General features: G+C 32.6%; 3 protein-coding genes across 3 annotated transcripts; 2 read left to right on the top strand and 1 right to left on the bottom strand.

Moving 5' to 3' along the window:
* Positions 1-1,889: 1,889 nt before the first annotated feature.
* LOC110691407 (polygalacturonase inhibitor-like) lies at positions 1,890-3,680 on the top strand. Its single transcript, XM_021868333.1, has one exon. The coding sequence runs from the start codon at positions 2,236-2,238 to the stop codon at positions 3,241-3,243; it is 1,008 nt and encodes a 335-aa protein (XP_021724025.1). The 5' UTR covers positions 1,890-2,235; the 3' UTR covers positions 3,244-3,680.
* A 1,844-nt stretch (positions 3,681-5,524) lies between these two features.
* LOC110691406 (polygalacturonase inhibitor 1-like) lies at positions 5,525-8,360 on the top strand. The gene is made up of 2 exons (XM_021868332.1): positions 5,525-6,068; positions 7,813-8,360. The coding sequence occupies exons 1-2, from the start codon at positions 5,545-5,547 to the stop codon at positions 8,276-8,278; spliced, it is 990 nt and encodes a 329-aa protein (XP_021724024.1). The 5' UTR covers positions 5,525-5,544; the 3' UTR covers positions 8,279-8,360.
* A 3,691-nt stretch (positions 8,361-12,051) lies between these two features.
* On the bottom strand, positions 12,052-13,375 carry LOC110691404 (polygalacturonase inhibitor-like). Its single transcript, XM_021868331.1, has one exon. It carries the CDS (start codon positions 13,240-13,242, stop codon positions 12,241-12,243), a length of 1,002 nt encoding a protein of 333 aa, XP_021724023.1. The 5' UTR covers positions 13,243-13,375; the 3' UTR covers positions 12,052-12,240.
* Positions 13,376-14,277: the final 902 nt, after the last annotated feature.

The following is a 14,277-nucleotide window of genomic DNA, read 5'->3' as shown; positions in this document are numbered from 1 at the left end:
AATTAAAATTGAATATTTTTCGGATTAATTTCTAATTGAGTTTATCGATTGAGGTTTGACACCTCTAGACTTATATCATGTCTCATGAATGGACTTATTTTACATTACTTTTGAGGAATTTCATTATTACAATTTGACTAAACAAAAGTTAGAACAACTTACTTTAAAACTCTATAATTTTAGATTTAACGTTTAAAGTAAAAATAGGGCCTCATTTTATCATAGGCGAACATGGCCTATATTTATCGTGAAGGACTTGTTAACAATAATGTCTGACGTAGAAGCTAAAGACAAAGGGTGTACGTAGTGAAGCATTATTTATCATGATATTAAGTTCATTATATATTTCAAAATCAATTGATAATTGACTTAATGTACGAAAATGGTCGGGTCGGATAATTTTTAACCCCATTTATGCAAGTAGGCGGGGAACAATGATTAGTTTAGAGGAATTGATTCATCGTATCGCCTTCTATCTCAATTATGAAGGAATGTCAAAATATGGAGTTCTATACATGGAGTGATGAAAACAATAATCGAAACTTTAATCTCAATGTTGGGATCAATTACATGAATCAAAAATTTATCTCCTCTAATCTTCAATCCCAATCCTCTCCTTCCATTTCATTCTATGTATACAATAATGAGAATATGAGATGCTCTTACAAACCCAACATCTTCTTGCTCTTCATTCTTAACTCATTTAATTAATAATCCAAGTCGTTTTTGGTCTTATCCACTAATATTACAATGTAGATAGGTGCCATCCCATTTAACTTAATTTAATTAATCAAAACATTTTTACATGTGATTGTAAATTGATTAAAAAATGACAAATTCCTTGTTTCGTATATTGAAAACGAAATTTGTTTCTTATGAGCGCATTTTCATGAATAAATCTACAACTTTTTCATTATTGTGAGCTCCACGATTGAGAAAAGTTATTAGTTTATTTACGAAAATATCATATAAGAAACAAATTTGTTTCTCACCAGTTATGAAAAATTGGGGCATCCCAAAAAAAAATAAGGCCACCATACATTGCACCTATGCAAGCAAATCAGTTGCACAACGTCTGAAAATAATGGCCCACAAAAATTTACAATTGCTAAAGGATTTTATGTATGCTTAGATTATTGATTATTGTGTGACCTAGGCAATGTCCCACGCTATTACTTTGAACATCTGGATAGTAAAGTTCATTTTTTGTTTTTTGTTTTGTTTTTTTTTTTTTCTTTCAATCTTTCTGTAAAAGTTTTCCATCAAACCTCTAAATATATGAACTTGGCTTATAAATTGTATGACTTTGAGTTAAATTGCACTTTATCTCTTCGGGTTTTTTATGATCTATGAAAGAACCATATATACTCATAGTCATGTATATATGTTATGATTTGATCAAGTACATTTAGCTAATTAATAATAATTATCAATCAATTATCGGTAATATATTTGTTATACTACGTATAATAATATGTTGAAACAAACCAATTAAACAACTAACTGTTTTATTTTTGGGTTTTGTCACGTGACAAATAAACTTTTATGATAAGGCTGTCTCAATATAGGAGGGTACTCTAGGACAATAACAATAAGAGCTTTGTCTAAGATTTATCTTATTCCGTATCTTTTCAGAGTTTTGTAAATGCAATAAGTTTGATATTGGTACCATTTGTTTTACATGTTGACAAGTGGAGTTTGCTTGGCTCACCCTTTTTTAGAAAAAAAAAAAATGAATTTAATGAGTTGTATTAAGTCCCATACTTAAACCTTTGAACAAGTTTATCATTTTATTTTATGTTTTTGAATAAATCAACATGTTTATTGATTGTTGATAATAGGATTGTTGGATGAAGAGTTTGTATGATGATATGGCAAGTAAACAAACCCTTAGAGGTTCGTTTGATTGCTATTACCCTTATCATTTTAAGGTGTCTAAAATGTATATATTGTGTAGTGCCCTTCCCGCCATGTACCCATCAACGCATCAATGCAATGCAAGATGACTCTCAACATCACAGCCAACTAAATTTACTAGTCTTGTGCAGTTGTGCTACCCATTTTCCCCGGTAATGTGACACTAGTGCTCAAATAATTTCATAAAATACAACTGTTATTTTACATTAACCATAAACTCTATAAAAACCTCCATAATTAACCTTCCTAGCCAAACACCATCTCATCGCTTAGCATTCTTCTCTTAAACAAACAAAAAAAATTCAAGGCAACAAAAATATGCCTAGTAGCCGCAATCAAATGTCGCTCATCTCCATTACTATCTTCCTCCTCCTCCTCTCCTCGACATTATCGGCCGAAAAATGTCACCCCGACGACAAGAAAACCCTCTTTAAGATCAAAAAAGCCTTCAACAATGCCTACATTTTCGCCTCATGGACTAACGACACAGACTGTTGTCAATGGTACATGGTCAAATGTGACAGAGTCACTCACCGCATCTACTCCCTTACCGTCGATAAAGACGATAAGGTTTCGGGTCCTATCCCTGATGCGGTGGGTGACCTCCCTTACTTAGAGATCCTCAGATTCATTAGACTCCCTAAGGTAATCGGTCCAATCCCACACGCGATTTCTAAGCTTAAAAACCTAACTAACTTATGGCTTAGCCACAACAACCTCACCGGTCCAATCCCTGACTTTTTTAGTCAACTTCCTAAGTTAACCTGGATCGACCTCTCCGTTAACAAACTCACCGGTCCAATCCCGCCTTCATTATCATCCCTACACAAACTCAACCTACTCATTTTAGAGCGTAACCAACTCCAAGGACCCATCCCCGAGAGCTTCGGAGAGTTTAAGAATATCCCAAATTTTTACCTTAGGTTAGCCAAGAACCAACTTTCGGGACCGATCCCGAGATCTCTCGGAGCGATTAGCTTCATGGGTATAGATTTTTCGAGAAACATGTTTACGGGTGATGCTTCAGTGATTTTTGGGAAGAACAAGGAGGGATTACTATGGATTGATATTTCAAGGAATAAGTTTTCTTTTGATTTTACAAAAGTAAGGTTTCCTAAGAGCTTGAGTAATCTTTTAATGAGTCATAATCAAATATATGGAAGTCTTCCACCTGCATTAGGAAAGTTGCCAATGTTGCAGTTCTTTAATGTGAGTTACAATCGGTTGTGTGGTAACATTCCAACCGGAGGCCAGTTGCAACAGTTTGACCAGTACTCTTATGCTCATAACAAGTGTTTGTGCGGCTCTCCCTTGCCTCCTTGCTAGTAAAACACCGGCATTTTATATTTAGTTGTCATACTGCTGGTTTGAATTACGTTGTTAATGTAATGGAGTTAGTAAATGTCTCGAATAATCGAGCTATACCTAGTCCAATGGCTATATAATTATAGTTTAGAGGCCGAATTTGGAATTTGTTGTTCATTTCTTAACAACTTTGTCGTACTACATGTTACATACTCCCTAGTCCGAACTCTATATAAAATTGTGCACATCTTTCATCCTTTGAAATAAGTAAAGTACTTGTAGTTTTTAGTAGTGTAGGATGAGCTAGGTGGTGGGCCTGGTGGCTGTTCGATCTTGATGAAAAACATAGTGAAGGTTGGAGTTTGGTTATTATGAATTCACCTTAAAATCCGTTACTACAAAATCCAAACAAGCTTGAAGCTTCCCATACCTCTTAGGCAATATTCTCTTTCATATCTATACATATCGGTCTTTAAATTATTTTTGTTGAAGATAAATTATTTTTATTAAATAAAAATAAATTATATTTACTGAAATTTATCAAATCAGCTGACTTAAATTCAATTGTCATTACTAATTAAAACTTAATTATACTGTTTTTTTAGTTGACACATTGATTTTAGCCTTAATAACCTACTTCTCTTTAACTTGGGTTGTGATTTATACATTTATGAAAAATATAGTCATGTGAGATTTAATTAAATACATCGCGGTATACATTTTTAAAATATCATGTTTTAATAATTTTTGCTTATCGGTAATCAAAGATATTAATGGTTGAATTTGTGCAATAACAAACGTAACTAATAAAGAAAACGTGCTAACGAAAAACAAATAGAGGAAAAATATATGCTGAAAACACTAAACTTATTTTTATTGAATATGACTGAACTGTACTTATTTTTACATAATATTATTTGTTTAAGGTGAACTAAAAACATTAATAAGAGTTGGTTAAGGTTGGAATTATTTTATGTTTTATACTACTCTTAGGGCATGTTCAGATTTACTGAATTAAGATGAGCTGAACTGATCGGAGTTGAACTCAACAGAACTATGCAGAAATGAATATTTTATGAGAGAAGAAAATTAGAAGCTGAACTGGATTGAACTGAACTAAACTAAACTAAACTAAACTAAACTGAATTAATTGGAGCTGAACTGAATTAACTGAAATTAAGCTGAAATAGCCCTAGATTATCAAAGGAGAAATACTTGTATGCCACTAAAAGAAAATACTCGTAGTGCAAATTTAACATGCATCAAACTTTGAGATCTAATGATTTTTCAATTTGCAATCTTAAACCTTATCCATTTCTTTGCCGTCATTATATCATCATCAGTGGACCTAAGTGATACGAGTACGTATTAGACAACACTTACACACATTTATTGATGCCGCCATGCCGGACCACCGCGTGTGTTTGTTGACTAGGAATAATTGAATAGGATAATTATCAATGTATTTTAAATTTACATTTATATTTGATCTTGTGTACTACAAAGCTCATGGATTAAAAATGGAATACTTCCCATTTGAGGTTGTCTGAATCCATAATAATTCTAGTCATAGATGATAATAACAAGTGTTTATTAATATTTGTAAGCATCACATTGGTATAATAATTGAACAAACACAAAGCTCTAAAAATGCCAACAAGTCTATTGTTACTTTAAAGATCTTATGTTGATACAATATTATTCTTACATGAGCTCTAAAAGTATATCAATGGACAAGTAATTATTGGCGTAAACGTCCTCCTTTGTACTTTAACAAGCATCATTAAGACATTAATACTAATTATAACAAAATATATATGTTTTAAAAAGGGTCTAATAAATTACTTTGTGATACTTTTCATTTTCAATAAATAAATAGTTTTACTTTTAATTGGCCTAATCCCATCCCAGATGAAAATAGTTTCATGTCATCCAAGTATACATATTAAATTTGCTTGATTTGGACAAACATCATCAGTATAATGTAAACAGGCCAAATTACCGTATTATTTGAAGATAAAGGTGTTTTAGGGATAAGGGTCTGTTCTCATACGTTTATTTTCAGTCAATTCAGTTCAGTTCAGCTTAGCTCAGTTCAATTCAGCTCCTAATTTCCGTCCTTCTCTCTTATAAAATATTTAGTTCAGTTTAGTCAATGATAACAGGCCCTAACGGTCTTTAATAATAAGGATCTTGCTAACAGTACATACGATTAATATAATATGGTTTCAATTATTGTTAGTGCTATATGTCAACCGATAATTGTATAAATAACCACACATATAGATCCTAGTGTAAGCCATAAAAAACACTAAAATAAAAATGTCATCATTTGTGCTACTAGTGAGTTTTTTCTTTTATTTCCTTAATAATTTCTCAGAAGGCAAATTTGCATGCCACCCAAATGACAGAAATGCCCTTCTACAAATAAAATCACACTTTATTAACAACGCTTCTACCTTCTCCAACTGGGTTCCAAACACGGAGTGTTGCTACTGGTCTAACGTCGGGTGCGACGAGGATGGCCGAGTGGTCATCCTCGTCGTAAACGACGCAGACGATGTAGTCGGACAGCTCTCGCCCGCCATCGGTGACCTACGTTACCTACAAGCGTTACGATTTTGGAATCTCCCGAACTTAACCGGGCCAATTCCTAGCACTATTGGTAAACTTACAAAGTTGCTAATCTTGGATATAAACAATAATAGTATGTCAGGACCAATTCCTAAAGAATTAGGAAGGCTAAAGAAACTTGAGCAACTTTTTATTACGTCTAACAAGTTTTCTGGCTATATTCCTCCGGATTTGTCCCGCCTTTCAAATCTCGTATATCTCCACCTCTTTGGGTACGTTTGACTATCAAATTTTAGTATTTTTATCAATAATATTGCATTTTTTGAGATTAAACTTTTGTTAGATTATTAAATTTATCATTACTTTAAAAAAGTACAGTATCATGAAACTAGAGTAACGAATTTGCCTAGGTAATAAATGAGTACATGTCACACTTTTTGAATTTTGATATCCACATTTGTGATTTTATATGCAATTTATGCTTAAATATACGTACAACATTTGATTCATAAAATACAATATTAGTGCTTTAAATTTTGATCATTATTTGTGCTTTTCAATTCAAAAGCTCTGTTAGCAAATTTACAAAAGATATCACACAATATATCTTAGCTCGTTTATACCATCATATATGTACTACAGCTCCTCGGAAAAAAAAAAAAAAAAAAAAACATTACGAGTATTGTGTAAATTTTGAGGAAATGTAGAAGATATTCTTTAATCTATGTGACAAGTCCATAACCAGTAAAACTTGTCAAGTTGGTAGAACTAGTGCCAACTTTTAGTGGGTTTGACAAGTCCATAACTAGTAAAATCTATCAAGTTGCAAGAAGAGTTCGTTCCACCGCTTGACTTCCTTAGGCTAGTGAGGTTGAGCATTAAATGTTTTTAAAAAAATCCAAGTGCTCATGCAAAAAACTGACACTGCCAAGAGTTATGTTGCCTAAGCTAAGCTTACAATGGTACAACTTTGTACAAATAATTTAACTAGGTTTTAAACACAAATTCTTATGTACGTGGCGTGTGACCGGCCATCAGGGATTACTTCATTAGTGTTATATGGGTTACTCGATCAGTGTTACATGGGTTACTTCATCGGTGTTATAGAAGTTACTCAATCACTGTTATAGGGGTTATATTATTCTTTTTCAAGCGATCACATAGCGTGTCGCACACAAAATATGCTGATATTTTCATACCAAAGATTTCATAGAAATCAAAATAGTTTTTTTTATAAGAAACTCAATTGTGGTGTAATAAGCATCAAAATCAAAATGTATAATATATATGAACAGATTAGTATTACCCTAGCCAAATATTGTCTGATGTTGCCACTCAAATTGTCATGCTTGACTAGACATATCAATGCATGGTATTAGGAGAGCATTTTATGTACACCCGAGTGTAGGATACATCATGGTAATTTACTCATTAATTTTTGTTCATTTAATAAATGAGCAGAATATTTTTGCTCATTGAGCTAATTAACCGGGTGTATATAACAAATTCTATGATATTAGTGTAGCCATGTAAGCGTGAGTTTTATGAGATTAAGGCTTGTCTGTCAAATTTAAGAGTATGTTCACATATATTGGGTACACCATAATTATTTGGAGTTTGCCTCCTTTTTAAACTAAATCTTGACATAAATAATATCATGAGAGTGCAATAATATAACTTGTTTATCGACTGTACCATGTGTGCACATCAACGTTCAACAGTCAACCCCATTACCCACCATCCTAATCCTATCTCAAGTCCCAACTGTACGCTTCTAGACACCCACCAAGCCACCATTGTCACATTATTAATCATCATGTCTCATGTCTGTCCATAATCGATAATCCCCTAGCTAGCACAATCCTACTAAGGTACTGTTTAATTTACCTAATCACGTTATTTTCACTTATTTTAGGTTTAATAGTCTAGATAAAATAAGTTTAAATAAATTTTTATCTTATGAGGTATATACTGTATTATATTGTTTACATATATTATTACTTTAACTATTATCAGGAACAAGCTAACCGGCTCAATTCCAGCAAGCTTTGGATCATTCAACACCAATCTAAGTCTTCTACTATACGATAACCAATTATCCGGTCCAATTCCGAAGTCAATAGGTCAGGCAAAGCTCTCAAAAGTAAGCGTATCAAATAACCAACTATCAGGCGATGCATCTTTCTTGTTTGGGAGCGATAAGACAGTACTCACCGATGTATCACTAAGGAATAACAAGTTTAAGTTTGATTTTAGCAATGTGGACTTGCCCCAAGGTCTAAGAAATCTTGACATTGCTCATAACATGATATATGGATCACTTCCGAAACGACTCGGACAACTCCCGTTGCAGTCGATTGATGTAAGCTACAACAAACTTTGTGGCAAGATCCCAACAGGACGACGATTAAAGACGTTTAGTCCTTCCTTCTTTGCCCACAACAAATGTTTATGTGGTGCTCCTTTACCCCCTTGTAAATAACCCTATAGATGATTGGGTTAGTAATTTGAGTGAACGAGTTGTGTTTGTGTTTTTTAATATATATTTGGGTTTTGCCCTTAAATAAGGTCTAGGGCCTCAAGAAAAAGCCCAATTTTTATAAGATGGGCACCCTTTTTTTTTTTGTATAACCTTTTGAATCTTTTACTGTATATTTGTATTTTTGTTTGGAAAATTGATAGGAATAATCCCAACTTTGTTTAATTCGTCTAAAAGAATCCCAACTTTTGATTATTTTTTAATAATCCGAACTTTGATAAAAATTTGCTTTCAATGGTCGCCAGTGAATAACCTGATGAATAGGTAATTTTTTAAAAAAATGTTTTACGTACACATGTCATTGCATGATTGGTAAAAACAAGTTTAATTAATTTTAATTTTAATTATTGATTTAATTGTTTAATTAATTAATTTTTTTAAAAAAAAATCACCAACGTAACAACCGCCGCCCCCAGCCCAGCTTGGCCCCACCTCTGACGGCCGACGCCTTGCTGAGCTCCTTGGCTGGTCGGCGCCCATCACTACGCTAGCTCATTTCCCCCTCCCTCGCCGGCGAATATCACCTCACTCCTCTCCCCATCCAGTTTGGTTTTCTTGGTTGTTTAACATAGGCTTTGTGTTGTTTTTTTTTGGTAGTTTTGAGTCTGATTTAAGATTTAATGGGCCGACAAATAGGGTACGAAGGTCGTTTCGAGGAGGAAGGGGCGTTTATGCCGCAGAGGATCGAGGAGGGGGAAATGGGAGGAGGGCAACTTGCGTACGTTGGGGTGGGACAATTTGGGGAGTAATGGTTGTTCGTGGGAAGGGGAAAGGTGGTCGAGCTTCGCCGGTAGGCACTGGCGGATCTACTAAGGAACCCGGGGTACCCCCAAAAATTTAGAAAACAATTAATAAATAATATAATTCGCAGAATGTAGTTAATATTGCGTGTCGCTCTAGTGGTTAAAGTGGGTTTTATCAATCTAGATGGTTGGGGGTTCGAGTTCCATACTCTTCCCTTTTTGTTTTTACTTTCTATTATTTTCAGAAGTCTACTGTTGCTCAATTAAATTTCCTACTTACTTCCATATTTTATTTACAATTAGATTGATTAAGATTCCATTCAAAAAAAATTGATTAAGATAAGATCTTCCAATTAATAATCAACAATAGTAAAAAATAAATAAATAAATAAATAATTCACCAATAATATTGTTATTGTTATTGTAATTATACTCCACATTCATATTCACAATTTTTACCAATTAGGTGTTAGTGTAGTGGTGATTGGGACTACACTTGGTAGGGAGAACCTGTGTTCGATCCCCAAGGGTGATCCGGGTAGAACACCAAAAATATTCACAATTTTTAAAAAATCCTAATCCCTCTATTTTTTTAATAAAAAAAATTATGTAGTATTAAATTTTGGTCGCTATTCACTTTTAATTTTATGTCTCTTTTTAAATTTATTAGATCTTGGCCATTCACCTTTACTTTTACATTTTATTCATCTTCACATTTTTTAAAAAGATACTAATCTCTCTATTTTTTTTTTCTATTCTATAGTATTAAATTATTCACTTTTTTTTTGAAACAAAATTATTCATTTTTATTTTTATTCTCTTTTTAAAATTATTAGATATTGGCCATTCACCTCTACTTTTACATTTTATTTATTTTCACAATTTTTAAAAAATGCTAATTTGATCTTTATATTTTTTTAAATTCTGTAGTATTAAATTTTGGTTGTCATTCACTTTTATTTTTAAGTCTCATTTTAAATTTATTATATACTTGTAAAAATTTTGACATCATGATTAATAGTTACAGGGTGCATTAAAGTAATTCATGTCACATAAGGAGTAATTTTAATTGTCTAGTTAAGGTACAATTCCTGGATCCGCATTAAATAAATTATATACACAGTGGCGGATCCAAGAATTGTCACATAAGGAGTAATTTTAATTGTCTAGTTAAGGTGTAATTAGTACAATCTTAAAATTCATGTCACAAAAACACGCGCAAATAAAAAATAAATTGATTTTTTTTAATTGTCTAGTGCTACCCCTAGTTAAAATTCCTGGATCCGCCACTGCCGGTAGGGGAGGGGTTATTTGTGCCGGCGAGATCCTCCAGCCGGGGTGTGGGTCAGGTGCCGGCAGACGAGAGGCGTTGGTGGCGGCGGTGGCTTGGCTAGGCTGGTACGGTGGAGGTTTTATTTTTTAAAAATTCCTTTACAGTTTTTTTAATTGTTTTTTTAAATTTTTTATTTTTTATTTTTTTTTACCAATCACATCTTGACACATGTCAGTTGACTTGTTATAACAAGTTTTATAGCCGGTTAGGACCATTGGAATCAAATTCATATAAAAGTTCGGATTATTAAAAAATAATCAAAAGTAGAGATTATTTTGAGCGAATCGAGCAAAATTGGGATTATTTTTGTCAATTTTTCTTTTTGGTTTGTAATTTTACATTATCAATATACTTCTTCTATTGTTTTTTTAAGTGCAACACTTTTATAAACAACCTTCTATATATCGCCTCAATATCAGGGGCGGAGGTAGGGGAGGGGCCGGTAGAGGCCTGGCCTCCCTGGCCCATCATGGCAGCCTAGTTTTTTTAATTGCTGGCACCCATAAGTTTTATTGATAAGTGTAAATGTTAGCTCAAAATAAAAGCAAAGTTGGGCTGCTTAGTTGGTTTGAGGAGGATATGAAAGTGTTTTATTGTCATGACATCACAGATCAATCCTTCATCTATAGTTTTTTTTGGCTTTTTTTTACTTAGTATCATTTTAAATGTATGTATTTTGATTTACAGGTTTTTTTTTTAATATATACATATGAAAATAATGTGATTTCTTCTACTTCTTCTCATAGTCATTTCTTTCCTATTTTTCCAATTAACTTTTTTTTTTGAATAAAAACTAACTTTTTAATATAATACCATTTTTTATTAGTATTTTTTTTCTTAAAAAACCTATATACATATAATATGATCAAGTTTTGACATTGGTATTTAAAATTTCTAATAATTGCATTTATTTTTTCCTAATAGCTCTTAAAAGTTTTTTTTTTTCTTAAAAAAAAAATTTACATAAGAATCGGCCCCCTGGTTCTTAAAATTCCTGGCTTCGCCCCTGCTCAATATCCCTTTTCTACTTTTTGTTTATTATTTTCTCTCTTACATCACTTACTTTTAAATAAATTATTCATGAACTTTCTCTTTTTTTCATAACAAACCCCACTTATGTAATACTTCCATTCTTTGTTAGTTGACACCTTTTGTTAATCACCTTTATCAACAAACAATTTTAACGATTAAATAGCTCTAATTATCAACATTGTAAAATTATAAAAAGTGAATATTATTATATTAATAAAAGCTACATTGAAATAATTTAAACAAGATATTTTATAAATAGTGCAAAAGTCAAAACATATCAAGGGGAAGTATAACATATGTTTCGTGAAGATGAAATTTAAAACTTTGATTGTGTTTAGTAATTACTACATAGGTATGGATTTGGATTAAAAGAAAAACAATGTCATATGAATTCTAGTTGGATGCTTGATAATTTCTGTTGTTAACATATCAAAGGTTTATACGAGTATAATTTATGTAAAATGTGTAAATAAAGATAATAACGTTCAATGGTATTATACACTTTAGACCATGCGAAACTCAAGTATGAAGTACTTGAGTACTTGTATATATTAAGGCAAGTAGTGGAAAACATAAAAGTAAATCTAGAACAAGTAAATTGAGACAAACATAGTTATATTCATCATAATATATTGAAATTTTCAATTATATAAATCTACAAATTAAATCAATGGAACACGATAATATACAAATAAAGCATAGGAGCCGCCATTATTGAATTATATGAAAGACGTAATTCACCAAATTAAATAAATTTACATATATTAAAATTAATAAGTTTATCTTCCTAAACCGGTTCACTTGCAAGCCGGAAGCGGACCGCCACAAAGGCACTTGTTATTTCCAAAAGAATCAGCCCCAAACCGGGTCAACCATTTTCCGGTTGGAACCGGTCCACAAAGCTGGTTGGAGCTCACATTAAAAACTTGTAAGGGTAACTGAGAAAGTTTTCTTGGTAATGAACCATATATCATGTTATGGCTAACATCAAGACCTTGTAACCTTGAGCTAAATACCACGTTAGAGAAGTCAAATGAGAATGCATTGTTCTTTAAGTATATTAAAATTAGTTTTGGATTTCTAAATAAAAATGAAGCATCCCCCGTGAACCGGTTGTTTGAAAGGTCTAGCCAGCTAAACCCGGCTTGGCTTAATGATTTTGGGATTGGGCCAGAGAGGTGATTATCGCTGACTTGTATGGCTAGGTTTTTAAATGAACGAAAGCTCTCGGGGATTGAACCGGAGAGCTGGTTTTTTTGTAGGGTGAGTTTTTGGAGATTGGGGATACGAGATAGAGAGGCGGGGATTAGACCGTTGAATTTGTTCTCTGATAAGTCAAGGATATTTAGTTTTTTAAGCCGGTATAGAGATTGTGGGATTGAACCGGTTAAATTAGTTCGAAAAAACTCGAGGTCTTGAAGGTTAACAAGGTTTGAAATAGACGATGGAATAGGCCCAGTTAAACCAGGCATATCATTTAAGTAAAGGACCTCAAGACCAGTCAGCTGACCGATAATTGGAGGAATCTGCCCGATGAGCTCGTTGTTCTGACCGATGGTTAGGTAGTTAACCCGATTAGTTTGGTTATCACACCCAACGTTGTACCAAGTCTTACAACAATCAGTGTTGGGCTGCCATGAGGAGAAAAAGGTAGTGTTTGGACCTAATTGGGCTTTAATTTCAAGAAGGGCATTTTTGTCATTTGGGTGGCAGAGTTCAGCTGCTAGAGAAAGAGTAAACAAAGAGGTGGTGATGAGAAGAGAAAATAGGAAAAGAGAGATTTTCGATTGAGATTTCATTTTGTGTTGTTTTGTATGAATGTCAAAAGCTTGGTTTTTTTGATTGGTGTATAATGAATTTTTATTGTGTCATTTATAGGCATTCATAGCGTACTTTGGGTTTACGTACTTTGACTGAAATGTAATTGAAGAATTAGTCAATCAACATAAATAAATAAGGATATAGGCATATGGCTTTTTCTTGGTCAAATTGGTGTTCTCCCAACTTCGCATGTAGTTTCCATCTGGATTTAAGATCATTATCGGATAAAATAAGTATGCTTTGTATATTACTCTTACTAGGAGCTTAGATTTAAAACTGCATGCATGAAGTGTCATGTTTTTGAATATGCTCCATAGATCTCCACCGTCAGGACCGTCTTAACTCTTTTGGAGGCATATGCTTCGTCATAACTTTTACTTATTAACTTCAATTAAAAAGTATTGGAAATTATCTACAGAGTAAGCAATATTTCAGTATTTCTTTTTTTTTTTTTTTTTTTGTAATTTCAATTATTAATTTTAGAGGAAACTTTTGGTAGATTGATTATACACCAACAAAAAAAAAAAAAAGAAATTAGTTTGTGACAACATATATATAGATAAGGTGGAGATTTTACAAGAAATTATTAGTCCTAGTATTTCTATAAGGAAATAACACTAAAAAAAAAAAAACCGATCACCTCCTAAAAAATTTACTTTAACACCGGAAAAAAAATTTTAAAATTGAATTTTATCATCAGTTAACGGTTTCCGTCCAAACAATCTATTAAGTGAATTCTATAGCACGTGTCTCCATTATATGCAGAAAATAATCCCCACTTTTGAGGCATTTGCGATAAATAATCCCACTTTTAGGATTTTTTTTTTTAATAATCCCACCTTTATACCTAATCCGCTGAAAATGAGCTCAGCCGGTCATGTAACCAGTTGTAACAAGTTACATGACACGTGACGGATTGTGATTGGTCAAAAAATAAAAATAAAATGAAATATTTTTTTAAAATTAGCTTTTTTTAAATAAAAAAATATATAATTAAAAAACCAAACCCACCA

Source organism: Chenopodium quinoa, unplaced genomic scaffold, assembly GCF_001683475.1.
Source record: "Chenopodium quinoa cultivar QQ74 unplaced genomic scaffold, ASM168347v1, whole genome shotgun sequence".
In the NCBI taxonomy this organism is placed as follows: Eukaryota; Viridiplantae; Streptophyta; class Magnoliopsida; order Caryophyllales; family Amaranthaceae; genus Chenopodium; species Chenopodium quinoa.
Note: the sequence above shows the minus strand (reverse complement) of the source record. Positions and strands in the feature narration are given on the sequence as shown.